This window comes from Emericellopsis cladophorae (genome assembly GCF_022114955.1).
Source record: "Emericellopsis cladophorae strain MUM 19.33 chromosome Unknown NODE_40_length_209357_cov_118_235785, whole genome shotgun sequence".
Classification (NCBI taxonomy): Eukaryota; Fungi; Ascomycota; class Sordariomycetes; order Hypocreales; family Bionectriaceae; genus Emericellopsis; species Emericellopsis cladophorae.
This window is the reverse complement of record NW_026250965.1, coordinates 162,622-175,172: the sequence shown is the minus strand read 5'-3', so window position 1 is coordinate 175,172 and position 12,551 is coordinate 162,622. Positions and strand designations below refer to the sequence as shown.

The 12,551-nt window shown below is 55.3% G+C and overlaps 7 protein-coding genes across 7 annotated transcripts; 3 read left to right on the top strand and 4 right to left on the bottom strand.

Annotated features, from left to right (window-relative positions):
• Positions 1–450: 450 nt before the first annotated feature.
• J7T54_001989 (putative RNA polymerase II subunit B1 CTD phosphatase-like protein) lies at positions 451–1,245 on the top strand (the record flags this gene model as incomplete). The annotated part of the gene is made up of 1 exon (XM_051508149.1): positions 451–1,245. The coding sequence occupies one exon, from the start codon at positions 451–453 to the stop codon at positions 1,243–1,245; it is 795 nt and encodes a 264-aa protein (XP_051360757.1).
• Positions 1,246–1,671: 426 nt separating this feature from the next.
• On the bottom strand, positions 1,672–2,155 carry J7T54_001988 (40S ribosomal protein-like protein; the record flags this gene model as incomplete). The annotated part of the gene is made up of 2 exons (XM_051508148.1): positions 1,672–1,758; positions 1,808–2,155. The coding sequence occupies 2 exons, from the start codon at positions 2,153–2,155 to the stop codon at positions 1,672–1,674; spliced, it is 435 nt and encodes a 144-aa protein (XP_051360756.1).
• Positions 2,156–2,469: 314 nt separating this feature from the next.
• J7T54_001987 (37S ribosomal protein-like protein) lies at positions 2,470–3,855 on the bottom strand (the record flags this gene model as incomplete). The annotated part of the gene is made up of 1 exon (XM_051508145.1): positions 2,470–3,855. The coding sequence occupies one exon, from the start codon at positions 3,853–3,855 to the stop codon at positions 2,470–2,472; it is 1,386 nt and encodes a 461-aa protein (XP_051360755.1).
• Positions 3,856–4,341: 486 nt separating this feature from the next.
• On the top strand, positions 4,342–5,491 carry J7T54_001986 (queuine tRNA-ribosyltransferase-like protein; the record flags this gene model as incomplete). The annotated part of the gene is made up of 2 exons (XM_051508144.1): positions 4,342–4,529; positions 4,579–5,491. The coding sequence occupies 2 exons, from the start codon at positions 4,342–4,344 to the stop codon at positions 5,489–5,491; spliced, it is 1,101 nt and encodes a 366-aa protein (XP_051360754.1).
• Positions 5,492–5,554: 63 nt separating this feature from the next.
• Positions 5,555–6,679, bottom strand: J7T54_001985 (uncharacterized protein; the record flags this gene model as incomplete). The annotated part of the gene is made up of 4 exons (XM_051508143.1): positions 5,555–5,820; positions 5,879–5,976; positions 6,034–6,328; positions 6,385–6,679. The coding sequence occupies 4 exons, from the start codon at positions 6,677–6,679 to the stop codon at positions 5,555–5,557; spliced, it is 954 nt and encodes a 317-aa protein (XP_051360753.1).
• An 829-nt stretch (positions 6,680–7,508) lies between these two features.
• Positions 7,509–8,198, top strand: J7T54_001984 (uncharacterized protein; the record flags this gene model as incomplete). Its single annotated transcript, XM_051508142.1, has 1 exon — positions 7,509–8,198. The coding sequence occupies one exon, from the start codon at positions 7,509–7,511 to the stop codon at positions 8,196–8,198; it is 690 nt and encodes a 229-aa protein (XP_051360752.1).
• Positions 8,199–8,328: 130 nt separating this feature from the next.
• J7T54_001983 (uncharacterized protein) lies at positions 8,329–11,476 on the bottom strand (the record flags this gene model as incomplete). The annotated part of the gene is made up of 2 exons (XM_051508141.1): positions 8,329–10,188; positions 11,108–11,476. The coding sequence occupies 2 exons, from the start codon at positions 11,474–11,476 to the stop codon at positions 8,329–8,331; spliced, it is 2,229 nt and encodes a 742-aa protein (XP_051360751.1).
• Between the last annotated feature and the right edge of the window lie 1,075 nt (positions 11,477–12,551).

Sequence of the window (12,551 nt, the reverse complement as noted above, 5' to 3'; positions counted from 1 at the left end):
GAGCGCCACTGTGATAGCAGGCCTGTCGCTGTAGCAGTCTGGGCTCCTTGCTAACGCCAGCGTGTCGGCGTTATCATGGTCCGACTCTACATGCCCGTTTGCATATGCACGTAGGGTAGCCCAGACTCGGGCGTGGCAGGGCGGCGTATTCAATATTAACTGGAAAGGAGTATTTGTCGCCGTGATGTTTCCTAACGATAGTCACTAGCTGTATAGGTATCGAACTCTGGTGCACTTGTTTGATCACACGCTAGACAGTGGAGCTCTTGACGGTCGAGTGACAAATCTGCCATTACCTTGCGTCGGGTGTGACTGGAAGTTTGTCCCTCCTTACGTTCTAGGCCATCAGGCTTCTTCCTGAGGCAGTTCGCGACGAGCCGTAAAACCTGTGCATCAACAGCACACGTCTCCTGCCAACATACCGTGCCCGAGTCACTTGACTGATAGGAAATGGACGACTACATCATCCCCAAATCCATTCGCCAGCCATCGCGCCCTTCCAAAGAAGATGCCCGCGCTCTTGCCGTCCAGCACGCCACAATCTTACAGCATCGCAAAGACCTCGAGGCGCAAATCCTCTCGTCGCTGATCTACCTCTCCACATTCCCTCCAAACACTACGGTCGCAAGTCAACCCAACCCAGCAGACGCGCGCGAGTTCAGGAACCATATTCGTCTATTCCAGCCGTCCGACTACGATGACCTGATAGCAGAGAGGAACGTCAACGACCTATGTGGCTATGCCTTGTGCCCCCGCGAGAACCGCAAAACCGGCCGAGGGGGGGAGTGGACACTTGCGCCTGATGCGGGCGGTATTGTGAGGAGAAAGGAGGTCGAGATGTGGTGCACGCAAAAATGCAAGCGACGAGCGCTCTACGTCAAAGTCCAGTTATCCGAGACAGCGGCCTGGGAGCGAGCTGGCATCCCAGACATTGAAATTTGTCTGTACGAGGAGCCAAGTACGTCGGCTCCAGAAACGGAAGAAGACGCTACAGCTCGGAAGATGAGCGAGATGAAGCTTGAGGACGGAAGGCAAACCATGCGGGACAGTGCCAGGCTTGCTCTTGAGCGCGGTGAGGTAGGCAGTCTTCAGCCCGGCGCGAAGACCGCGGTGGGTGTAATGTTACAGGAGCACGTTGTAGAGTCAGCGCCCCCGACGGGGGTCTTTGAGGATGACGATGGCGACCACATGATGGTGGAGGGCTACAGAAGTAAGATCGAGGACAATCCGAATCTGATGAAATGAGCTACGAGAACTGCGGAAGAGCAGTTTTACGAGGAGAGGAATACGTCGTGACCAACAGTACCAACCGCACAGCCGAATGCGTACGGCACCTGTCGAACGGCTTGGTACCACCAGCATGCAGTCATGGGAACGGCATCACTCCTAGTTCAACATCACCACAGCAGCGCGGCGAGGGAGAGATTTGGCAATCAAGTATCATCCTAGACGCTGGGTCCAGGAATCAACGACACCTTGAAGGGGTATAAAGACCTGTCTTTGAGATCTTCCTAGTATGCACTCACTGTCGCCAATCCGAGATTCCCCCCGGGGGACCGTATGTTGCCGTGAGAAAAGCAGAGCCCGTAAAAAGTCGTAACATGCATGAATTCGCCCCGTAGACGCCCCATACCCCTATTTTTGTTGTTCCATCGTCCGTGCGAGAGTCGCTTAGCGGCGGTCGTTGAAGCGGCGAGGGCCACGCTCGGGCTGCTGCTGCTGGGAGACGGCCTGGGCGTTGATGGGGATGTTGTCGAACTGTGTCTGTTAGAAGAAAGACTCGAGAAATATCTGCCAAAATACATACGCCAAGGTGCTTGAGCAGGTCGCGGGTCTCAAAGTCGACCTCGAGACGGCCCTCGTCGCTGAGCTGGGCGAAGTCGAGCGCCGAGATCTCGGGCACGTACTGATCCTTGCGCTCACGCTCCTCCTCCTGAAGCTTGAAGGAAATACCGCGGACAGGACCACGCTGGATACGGCGCATCAAGTGGGTGGTGTAGCCGGCAATCTTGTTGCGGAGGCGCTTGGAGGCAATGATGGCAATCTCATCGCAGATGCGCTTGTTGGTCTCGAAGTCGAGGGTGAGCTTGGGGTAGTAACGCTCAATGATGACCTTGGCGGACTTCTTGACGGTCTTGGTGCGAACGCGACCCATGTTGGCGGTATTGGCTCGGGGGCTGTGAGGGTGGTTGTGGTGGTTAGTCGTGCGTTGTAAGGAGGCTTTACGAGATGGACAAGCGCAGCCCAAATTTTGGTGCTCGCAGCGTGCAGTGGGGCCCAATCGCAATTCGAGTTAGGGCTGTGGGAGGATGATTGCACGTGACCTCAACAGCCATCCGTCTCGGTCATTGAACGGCCCCACTCACGGTTGGGTTAGTAATCAGCACGGAGTATAGAGGATGCCTTTGATGAATGTTCCGACGCTTCTACAATTGATACTATACATGTACATAGAAACACATTATACATCTAGCTCAGGCCGTACGTCTCCGAGCTGCCTAGGATGTCTGTCTCGGGGCGTTTGGCCTCCTCGAGCTGTGCAGCACGCTCCCTCTCCTTCTCCTCGGCAGCAGCCGCCTTGGTGCGCCTGATCTCCTTGTTGTTGTATATCGACCTGAAACCCTTCTTCTCATCCGCAATGAGCTTGGCATCCTCCTTGGCCACGTTTGTTGAGATAACGACAGATCCGCGTGAGTTGACGATGGCCTTGGATGGTTCGACGTACGCCTTGGCACCACCGTAAGTGTCCAGGTCCAGTTGCTGAATACCCTTGATCGTGTGGTGGGCGCTTCCGTACCGCCCGCCCAGCATACGCTTTGTAAACTCGTTTGACCCAGCGGGTATCTCTGCAATGAAACCGCCCACACCAATATTGGCTTGCGCGTTCTTGTGCCTGGGGCGGACAATGCGGGTCAGAGTGGGGGTCTTCTGCTCCTGGGGTCCGTAGACAGGATGGTTTTCCATAAAGGCCGTTGTCCGAAGATAGCCAATACCAGCAGAAGGGTGGCTCGGAGGAGGTCCATTCATCCCATAGGGGCTGAACTCGGAGTTGGCCTTGGCGTAGATGGCATCGGCAACGCCAACCTGCGTGACAGGTGGCAGATCGAGGAAATCGGACACGTAGCCGTACAACTCGGCTCTCGAGTCACGCAGCGTCCTGACAAAGTGGTCAAACTCGGCGTCCGTGACGTCCTTGACCGTGGTCGTGGTCACAGTTGTTGAGCCGTCCTCCCTGGCTTTATGGCGCGCCTCGTTCGTCATCTTCTGGGCGAGCACTTCCCTCAAGTACGTGCGGAACTCCGATCTCCGAGGCTGGACTTGCTTCCGCATAAACTTCTTGAACTCTCCTTCACTAAGCATGGCCAGCCAAGGGCCGTTGAACTTCCACCTCTTCGCCACAGCTTCCTTACTGCGATCGTTGGTGAGAATGTCGACGTCCTCCTCAAAGACCGACCTCAAAGGATCGTGCTCCACCGAAGCGAATGCGCCAATGTTCCTCGATTGGGGCACCGGTACCGTCATTGCGACCCTCATCTCGCCAAACTTCTCGAGACTCATGACGTGGTCTGCTGCCGAGCCATAGTCCGTGATCTTCTCAATCGAGTCGAACTGCCTAATCTTCACGAGCGGCGTCGTCGTAGCCATGGTCTGCTTGAGAGGGAGAGGGCGCTTGAGTCCCCAGTCGCCCTTCTCACGGGAGGACAGTGGTGAGGTGATAGCCTGGTATTGTGGCACATTGCGAGTCGCGGTCTCGGAGGCGAGGACGTTCGTCATGAGTTCGGGCTGGGCCTTGGGCATGGCAAACAGGCGCGATGAGCGCAGCAGCGCCGCACCGGGCGACACTGAGCTGGCCATCGTCAATTGTTGTTGATCGTGCTTGATGCTGTGACTTGATGACCTCCCGAGACGCGAAGGGGAAATTTCGAGATTTGGCGATGGACCGGGGTTGAGCCGGACACCTTCGAGGCCGAGTGCGACTTTGCCCTTTTGGGAAGTCTTGCAGCTCCATCGACCTACCCGGTGCTGCATCGATCCCATTTGAGATCAAATCACAGGCAACCGCGGAAAGATCGAAAGCATTCTCTGGACATGTGCTTCTGGCTGTTGGACGCTCCCTAATTGCAAAAATTTCAGCTATAGACCACGTTTGATGGTGATGGCCTCCAACGCTTATGAGTCACCTGCGCTCACGTTCGAGCTGGTAGCAAAATGCGAAGTGAGAGAGAATGCACTTTCTTTTGAAGCTTCTCAGTCGGACACTAACAGATCAACTGACAGACAACCAGAGCGCGAGCGTCGAACCTTACGTTACCGCATGGCCCAGTCCAGCTACCTCTATTCATGCCAGTGGCCACCCAAGCCTCTCTCAAGGGCCTCACGTATGAGCAGCTCGAACAGACGTCCTGCAGACTATGTCTGAACAACACCTACCATCTTGGTCTCAAGCCTGGTCAGGAGACCCTGGACGCTGTTGGAGGTGCCCATAAACTACAGGGATGGGATCACAATATCCTGACCGATAGTGGGGGGTAAGACACATCTTGCCATGGCGGAGGATCTAGACTGACGGTTTGCCAGCTTTCAGATGGTGTCACTGCTCGAGCTCGCCACGATCACAGAAGAAGGCGTCCGCTTCCTGAGTCCACATGATGGCTCGCCTATGCTTCTTACGCCCGAACACTCAATGAGTCTTCAGAATTCGATAGGCAGCGATATCATGATGCAGCTTGACGATGTTCTCGTCACGACATCTCCAGACGCGGCACGTATGCGCCTCGCCATGGAACGCTCAGTGCGATGGCTAGACCGATGCATAGCAGCACACAAAAAACCGGAGACGCAGAACCTTTTCTGCATCATTCAGGGAGGATTGGACCTGGAGATGAGGAAGGAGTGCTGCGAGGAGATGGTGAAGCGGGATACGCCTGGGATCGCCATTGGTGGGTTGAGTGGAGGCGAGGCGAAGGACGACTTTTGCCGCGTCGTCGAGACCTGTACAGCACTTCTTCCTGACCTGAAGCCGCGCTATGTCATGGGTATTGGGTTTCCGGAGGATCTTGTTGTGAGTGTAGCCCTCGGTGCAGACATGTTTGACTGCGTGTGGCCTACGCGTACAGCACGCTTTGGCGCCGCCGTCACTCGCCACGGCGTATTGAACATGCGCAATGCCCGATTCGCGCACGACTTTGGTCCTGTCGAGACAGGATGCGGGTGCAATTGCTGTCTGAGTGTGGACAAGGGGGGCATGGCCGTGACGAGGGCCTTTGTGCACCACAACTCGGCCAAAGAGACGGTTGGGGCGCATCTGTTGACGATTCACAACGTGTATTACCAGCTGAACCTCATGCGGCAGATAAGGGAGTCAATCATTGCGCAAAGATTTCCCGACTTCATCAGGGAATTCTTTGGAAACCTGTACGAGGATACAGAAGACTATCCAACCTGGGCAGTCGATGCCCTTCGCCGGGTCAACGTCGACCTGATCAAATAAATGGATTCTGAAGACGGTTTCTCATTGGTCTCGTGCAAGTTACAAACTATCGTTGCTTCATAATCAGATAACCATCCCGAGCGCGAGCGCAGCCACCGCTGCAGCGCCGTACCCTACTCTAACCGACACAGCTGCATCACGGTTATCAGGAGGCTCTTCCACATCCTCATCGCCCGTGTCAATTGGCTCATTGTCCTCTTCCGAATCCTCATCGCCCGTGCTAGTTAGCTCATTGTCCTCGTCGTCGTCGGTGACAGTAGGCATTTCAGTCTCCTGAGACTCGCACACGTCATCATAGTCGTCGCAGAAGGTGGCGAAGCGTGTTGCGACTAAGAAGACGGGTCAATAATAGGATGCTGGGGAAGGGACGTGCGGTTGAGAACTGACCAGGATAGACGGTGTAAGGTTCGCCTGTGCTTGCCCAATCGGCACATACAGAGGCGGACGAGTCGATCTCGTCGGTCCATTGTCCGGAGCTACCGCAGCTATTAAAACAGTCAATATCTTCTCGCAGCGTGACTGGGCTGTGTGCGAAGACTCACCAATAACAGGATGCCTGCGCGGCAAACGGCATGGTAGAGAAGCCGGCTGTTTCCGCTTCACACGCATCAAACATGGAGATCATGTCCCAACATTCAGCCGGCTCGGTGGTGGTCGGCATGTAATCCTCAGAGGCGATAGTTGTCACGTCAATACTAACAGTGGCGGTGACGGGCCCTTCGTCGGAGTCGGGCATTGTTGTCATAGAGGCGTCGTCTTCCTCGGTGGTGGTTGCTGTTGTACCGGAAGCAGCACATGAACCTTCGGCGTTGCAGACGGTGTAGAAGACTCCGTATGCTAAAGGCGCTCAGTAAGTGACACTCGTCTAGATTCCCATCTGCCGAGGGACTCACGCTCGTAGTCTGTGGCTGCGTAGCCTGGCGCGTCAGTCAAGTAATCGTAGCAGCTCGAGTAACCGTCCGCCAGGAGTGTCCCGGAATCGCAACAGACGCAAGCAATCAGGTCTTCCTCCGGGACATTGAAGATATTGGTCAGGCCACCCAAGCTATCGGCACACTCAAGAACATGATCAGCCACGGTATTGCAGGCGTCCATGTCAGCCGCCAAGTGGACGACATTGTTCAGAAGAGGTGCAAATGTGACGGCTGGGGCCGGAGGGCCAGTCATGGCAGCAAAAGCAGAGTCCATCTTTCCAAAGTCCAAGATAATGCTTCTTAACGTGAGGTCGAAGGCCAATGACAGCTAGCAGGCTAGCAGTGGGCAACCCTTGACCCTTAATATACTGTGTGCGCAACATAGCACGTGGCGGTCAGCAACATCTCGGTCATGCGGGTTCAAGTGCTGCCCGACTGCCTCGCGCCTAGCATCAACAGATGCATCGTTTTGGTTGGACAGGAAGTTCAGCTAAGATCCTGGATGCTTGATGGGTGTTGTGCGGCTGAAGCGGAAATGCGGGAGAATGACCAGGCTACTATTGACGTTTCCGCGCGCGGAATGATTTAAACGGGCTAAGGATGTCGAACTTCAGTGCAAACTGGAACGTGGTCAAGCAATGATTGGTCAGATAGGCGATCTTGGGCGGGCTCGACAGCATTGGGAGCGACTGCTGAACGCAAGGGATCGTCACTCGCGCATAGAGGCTAGTGAATGGCAAGGCTGACAAAATCTGAAAATGCCCGAGGCGGAATTCATTCTGCCCAAAAGAACGAACGCCGAACGGTGGGAAGCATGGCGTGACTAATAGCAGTGTGTGGCTCGGATGAGTTCAATTGTAGCGGGGGTGGCAGTGACACGTATTGCCAACTCGAGAGAAGAGGTTGATGTCTCCGGATTCACATTGTTCCGTCCCGGGCAACTTTTTGAGATCGCGTTACGAGCAGCGACTTCCAGCACAGAGCTGGTCGACATCACGAGATCCGCCGGTTCAGGCGCAACCACCACCATGTAGGTCCAATTGGCTTTTGGAGGATGCCATCACTCTGACGAATGCATCAGGTCGGCCCCTCGAATTAGCAGCATGCTGCTCTCGCGCGCACCGGCGTCTCGCGCCTTCGCATCAACGCTCACCATGCGGCCTCTGACAACATCAAGTCGACTCCTTGCCAAGGATCGCCCTGTCCGTCACAATCCTCTGGTCGGAAACTACACTCCTCCCAAACCGCAGACCGCAACGCCGACGGAGGAGCCACCCGTCAGCACCGAGGACCCCAAATCATCGGAACCGCCCGCGTCCAGCGCAGAAGTCCCCCCCAACGCCGACATGCCACCGCCCCCTCCGCCTCCACCGTCCGCTGAAGCTGCGACGAATGCGAAGCTCGGAGATTCGAAGAAGCCAGCGGCTTCCTCGCCTTTTGCTTACGACGCCACCCGTCACGTCGACATTCACAAAATCGTCTCGGAGAAGATGGAGCCCCTGGTGGCTACCACCTCCGCAGACCCCCTGAAGCAGCCGCGCATGCGTACCGCTCCTGTTGCCGGACGTACCGTCTTTGTCGACCAGTCGGTGGGACTACCGGCTGCTCTCAAGGCTCTGCAACGCCTCGTGTCCCAGAGCAAGATCAAGCGGCTCGCTACTCTGCAGAGGTTTCACGAGCGACCAGGCATGAAGAGGAAGAGGTTGAGGATGGCCAGGTGGAGGAGAAGGTTCAAGGATGGTTTCCAAGCGACGGCGCGACGGGTGCGCGAGATGAAGAAGCAAGGCTGGTGAAAAAAGGGTGCGCGAGCGCGTACACGTGTAATACTGTACATTAAAGGAGGGGCCTGTTAGATTACCGTGTTATGAATCAAAGAGATTATGCAAGGTCAATTTTTTACGTCAGGTACATCCGTGGAAGGCTTCAATAATCGCCCCAGTCTTCTCTCGTCGGACTTGGCAGCGGGCTCGCCTGGATCTTGGGTCGCGAGCGAAAGACTGCCTCCATGTCCTCCTCTGCGATCATTTCTTCCCTCAGGGTGTCCTGCTCCTCCAGCTTGGGGAAATAGCTTCCTTCGCGCATAGGGGGAACTCTAGACTTTCTCTGCGATCTTCGTCGCTCTACTTGGGCCTTTTGCCGAGCGTTCTCGAAGCCAGCCATGCTGCGGCGAGTGCGAGCAGCCAGATCCTCCAGAATATCGTTCTCGAGAGCTTCCGTCGTTTCACCTGACGTAACGGGAGTAGGCTTGTTGGTTTCTGAGCTCCCCTCCCCTTCTTCTCCTTCTTCTTCAAGGAAGATGGATGATCCACGAGGAGCCATAGAGAGACGGGTCCTATCGGCCAACGACAGCGTATGTCTAGGCTTGGACTTGTTCTTGGGGAAAGGCGATGCGTCGTTCATGGACTCGAGGATTCTGTCCGCAGCAGCCTGTGTTGGAGACGGTGCGGCTTGCTGAATGGGCGTCTTTTGCCGCCGAATCGGGGACAAACTTGTGTCTGGCCTGAGCCTGGGTTGGAAGTCAAGGCGCACGGTATCGTCGTCTTCACCGTCACCGCCCTCATCGTCATCATCATCTGTGTAATTTTGACGTCGCCTCAACTTTGAAGGAGTGCTCGGTCCCCCGCTTGAAGAGCTGGCTCGTGAAAGGCCGGGACGTATAGGTTGCTCGTGGTCTATTGCCGGGACAGGATGAACGGGATCTTCTTCCGGTGATCGATCCAGGGTGTCGTCTTCAAGCTCACTCAACTCCGAGATCTCGCTAATTGACTCTTGGGTGCCCATGGAGGTTCTCTTCCCTTTCCCCTTTACTTGAAGAAAGGGCAACGGACTAGGCTTGTGCCCTGCGTCGGCGAGCTCGTCCTTCAGTCCTTGCAGCATCTCCTGATAGTCACTGGTGAGCCGCATGCCTTGACTTAGAGTCTTGCTGGTCCCCGTCGCTCTACCCAGCCTCAGCTCTTCGTGCGCACCTAGCCCAAGATCGATGCCCCTGTCTTGTGACCTAGCCTTGCCTTCCGAGGGCGACGCCGCTTGCGCAGGCCTTTCGCCGTACATGCTCGCGCGAAAGCGCTGCCATTTGTCGAGTCGCTCCCTGTGCATCGTCACCCGCCCGTGGAGCTGCTCGAGCAGCCCAGCATCTTTCGCCTCGACCTCGCCCAGCCTATCCTGCTCGACCCGCCTCCACACTCGGTCGAGCGGCATACCGAGAGGCCCGTCCTTCTTCTCTGCTGCGTCTCCTTGGACAAGGACATGCATCCACTTCTCGTTGCCTGTCCAGTTGGTTCTCACCAGTCTAGCCATCGCAGCTCTCGCCTCCTCAGATATCGTTTTGCCGGGTCCGCCCTGTTCCCGACGCAGAGCTTCCTCCTCTCTCTGGGCGAGACCTCTTTCTTTGACGCCCAGCAATCCTTCAAAGTCGCGGTATCTCCTGGTCATATCTCGTCTTCTATCCTTGATCCTACCCAGAGAATGCTTGTGCGCCAGAATCAGGCTGGACAGCTCATTCTTGTCGTCATTGTAACCCTTGTTTTCCAGCGTCAAAGTAAGCGACAGCGCTGGGTGGCCTTGTAGCTGGTCCACCGCGACTTTCCTCAAGACTGCCGCGGAGAATGCGGCCAGGACATCTTCCAACCGTTCTCCTTTGCACTCGTCCAGCATGGTCTTTCGGAGAAGGGCATCGCGGCCCAGAACGCCGTTTTTTTTGGCGTTCTCGAGGGAGCGGAGCAAGGCAGCGCGTAGGTTGATAGACTGTACTTGGTCGAGCGGCGGGAAATAGGGCTTCAGTTTCTGCACAAGTGTTAGTCGGGAGCACCAGCGAGAAGAGTAGTAGGTAGTCTTGCATTTGCCGTCTCCTCTGGGTCCCAGAGGGCAAACAGCTGGAACAGCGCCCATTCCACGCTCTGCACCCGCTTCTTCTGCCCCTGAGACGTAGTCGTGCCTGCGGCAAAGGTTCGCGTCGATATATCCGGCCAGTCACGCCTCCGGTCAAGGTCCAAGAGTCGCAGATTTGTCAGAAATAAAGACAAAGGCGAGGCTGTCGGCACCGCGCTATGCGTATTTGCTGATGGCGGTTGCTGAGGCGGTCTGGGGCCAGCTGACGGTTGCCCAGCTCGAGGTTTGCTGGACGCCTGCAGGCGTTGGTGAACAGTCGTCATGGCCGTCGCATTGTATGCGTGTTGATTGCTTCAGATTCGCGCTCAAGACTGGAGGGATTGGGCGCATGCGTCGGTGTGCAATGTTTATTTCATGTCGCACAACAGAGGATGGAGCTAATACGGGCGACATGATGCATTAGTGCAATGCCGATTGTGAATCCCGGCTGTCAAAGCCCCCCCTGTTGTTGAATTTCTCCTGACAACACCAGTCACCAGCATGGGTTGCATGAAATCATCATTTTCTGCTCTAGGTTTATTCAAAATTCACTGGATAAATCATGTGGGAGCGAAACCTGTCGATTTTGAGCCTTTGGACTTTGTCATTCACTGTCCTTGACATGGTGTTGAACGCGGATCTCCTTGCGCCAACGTCATGTAGAAGCCCTCGTACTCCTAAAGTCGACAGTATAAGATTGGAGAGGTCTCCAGCACGTTTTGATGAAGCTCGGCCCTTCTCAATCCCTCTTCATGACGGATTGATCCCCTTTCTTCCAGCAAAACTTGATTGTCCACTTTTGAATTTTCCACGAGTTGCCGCCAGCATCCTTAACGAGATCCATGAAATACATGACGCCTGTCGTGTACTTGGGCGCGGCGGGATCGATCCCCTCCCCAGGTCTGCAGTGCTGATTCGTTGCATAGGCCGTGAGACTGGCTTTGGTCGGATCGTCTGTAAGATGAACGCGAACGTTGCTGATGGAGTGCAGTGTGTCCATCGGCCCTATCAGCCCAAAGAGATTGGCCCTGGCCTCCTCTGTGCCATGCATTATCTTTCCTCCGAGGTCGAACTCGATTTCTGGCGTCAAGACTGAGTTGAATATTTCCCAGTCATTGGTGTCGGCTCCATAGATGGCTTGGTACAAGACATCTGTGACAGCCTCACGAGGACTCAGTGCTGTGAGATGAACGGGGGCAGACATGTTGGGAAATGCCAACGGGGGTTGTTTGACCTCTGAGTACGAACATAATTCGTAAGCAACGCGCCATGTTTTATACACCTGGCGATCTCCGAGATCTCGGCCGGGAGGATCAGCCCTTGGGTGGCTAAGTCCAGCCTTTAAGTCCGCTCAATGTCCGGAGAAATATGAACGCAGGAACCTCCGCGAAGATATTCCAGTGCAAATCGGCTGAGATGTTCGTGTTTTTGTGGAGGCTCGCTTGTGCTCGTACTCGTTGTGGTTGGGCGTGGATCCGTCGACATTGTCTCAGTAGCTTCCTTGCCAACACCTCGTGCGCCACCCACACTCAGTAGAGCGTGTAGCCTCGTCTGGCTGACTGTTAAGCTGGACTCTGGATATTGATCTCCCTCACCAAAATTCGTCAAAGAAACCCTGACATTTGACTTCTCCAACACAGCCTTGGGCAGGCCCTGAGGAAGGACGTACTCAACCCGCTGGACATGTCTCTGGAGAACAAGCCAAGAAGCCAGAAGAGCGCCCTTCAAGCCCCATCGCACTCCTGTTCTTTCAAAGAGTAAGCCGTCAGACGCACTCAAGGTGGTAGCTTTCTGTGTCCACTCGTGCAGAGGGCGGCACCAGGTTGTGCTGGAGGTTGCCGCAAGATCTTCGATAAAAACGTTTCGCTTCATGACAACACCAGCCTCTGCCAGCATGTATGAAACGACGGATGAGTGAGTTTTCTCTGAGAGGTTCAATGCGGTAGTGAGAGCTCGGCAATTGGCACTCGGTCTCGGAGAGGGCGATAACATCGCTCAGGCGCACAGTGATGGTTCCCTTGCCGACAGCGAGATGAAGGCCATAAGGCATGTCAAACACGAGCGCATTCTGCGGATGATGCAATTGCATAATGTAAAGGAGGATATCGAGGCTCTTTGCGTCTATCATCATATTGAAGAGGCCAGGTCTGGTTATCTGGTTACTACTTGGAGAACCGCAAGCTTCCATCCGACTTCATGGCTTCATCCTCGTCGTTCTCGTCGCGTGAGCAAGGATGACGATTATGCACTTTGTGAACAGACTCAGCCTGGCCGCAACC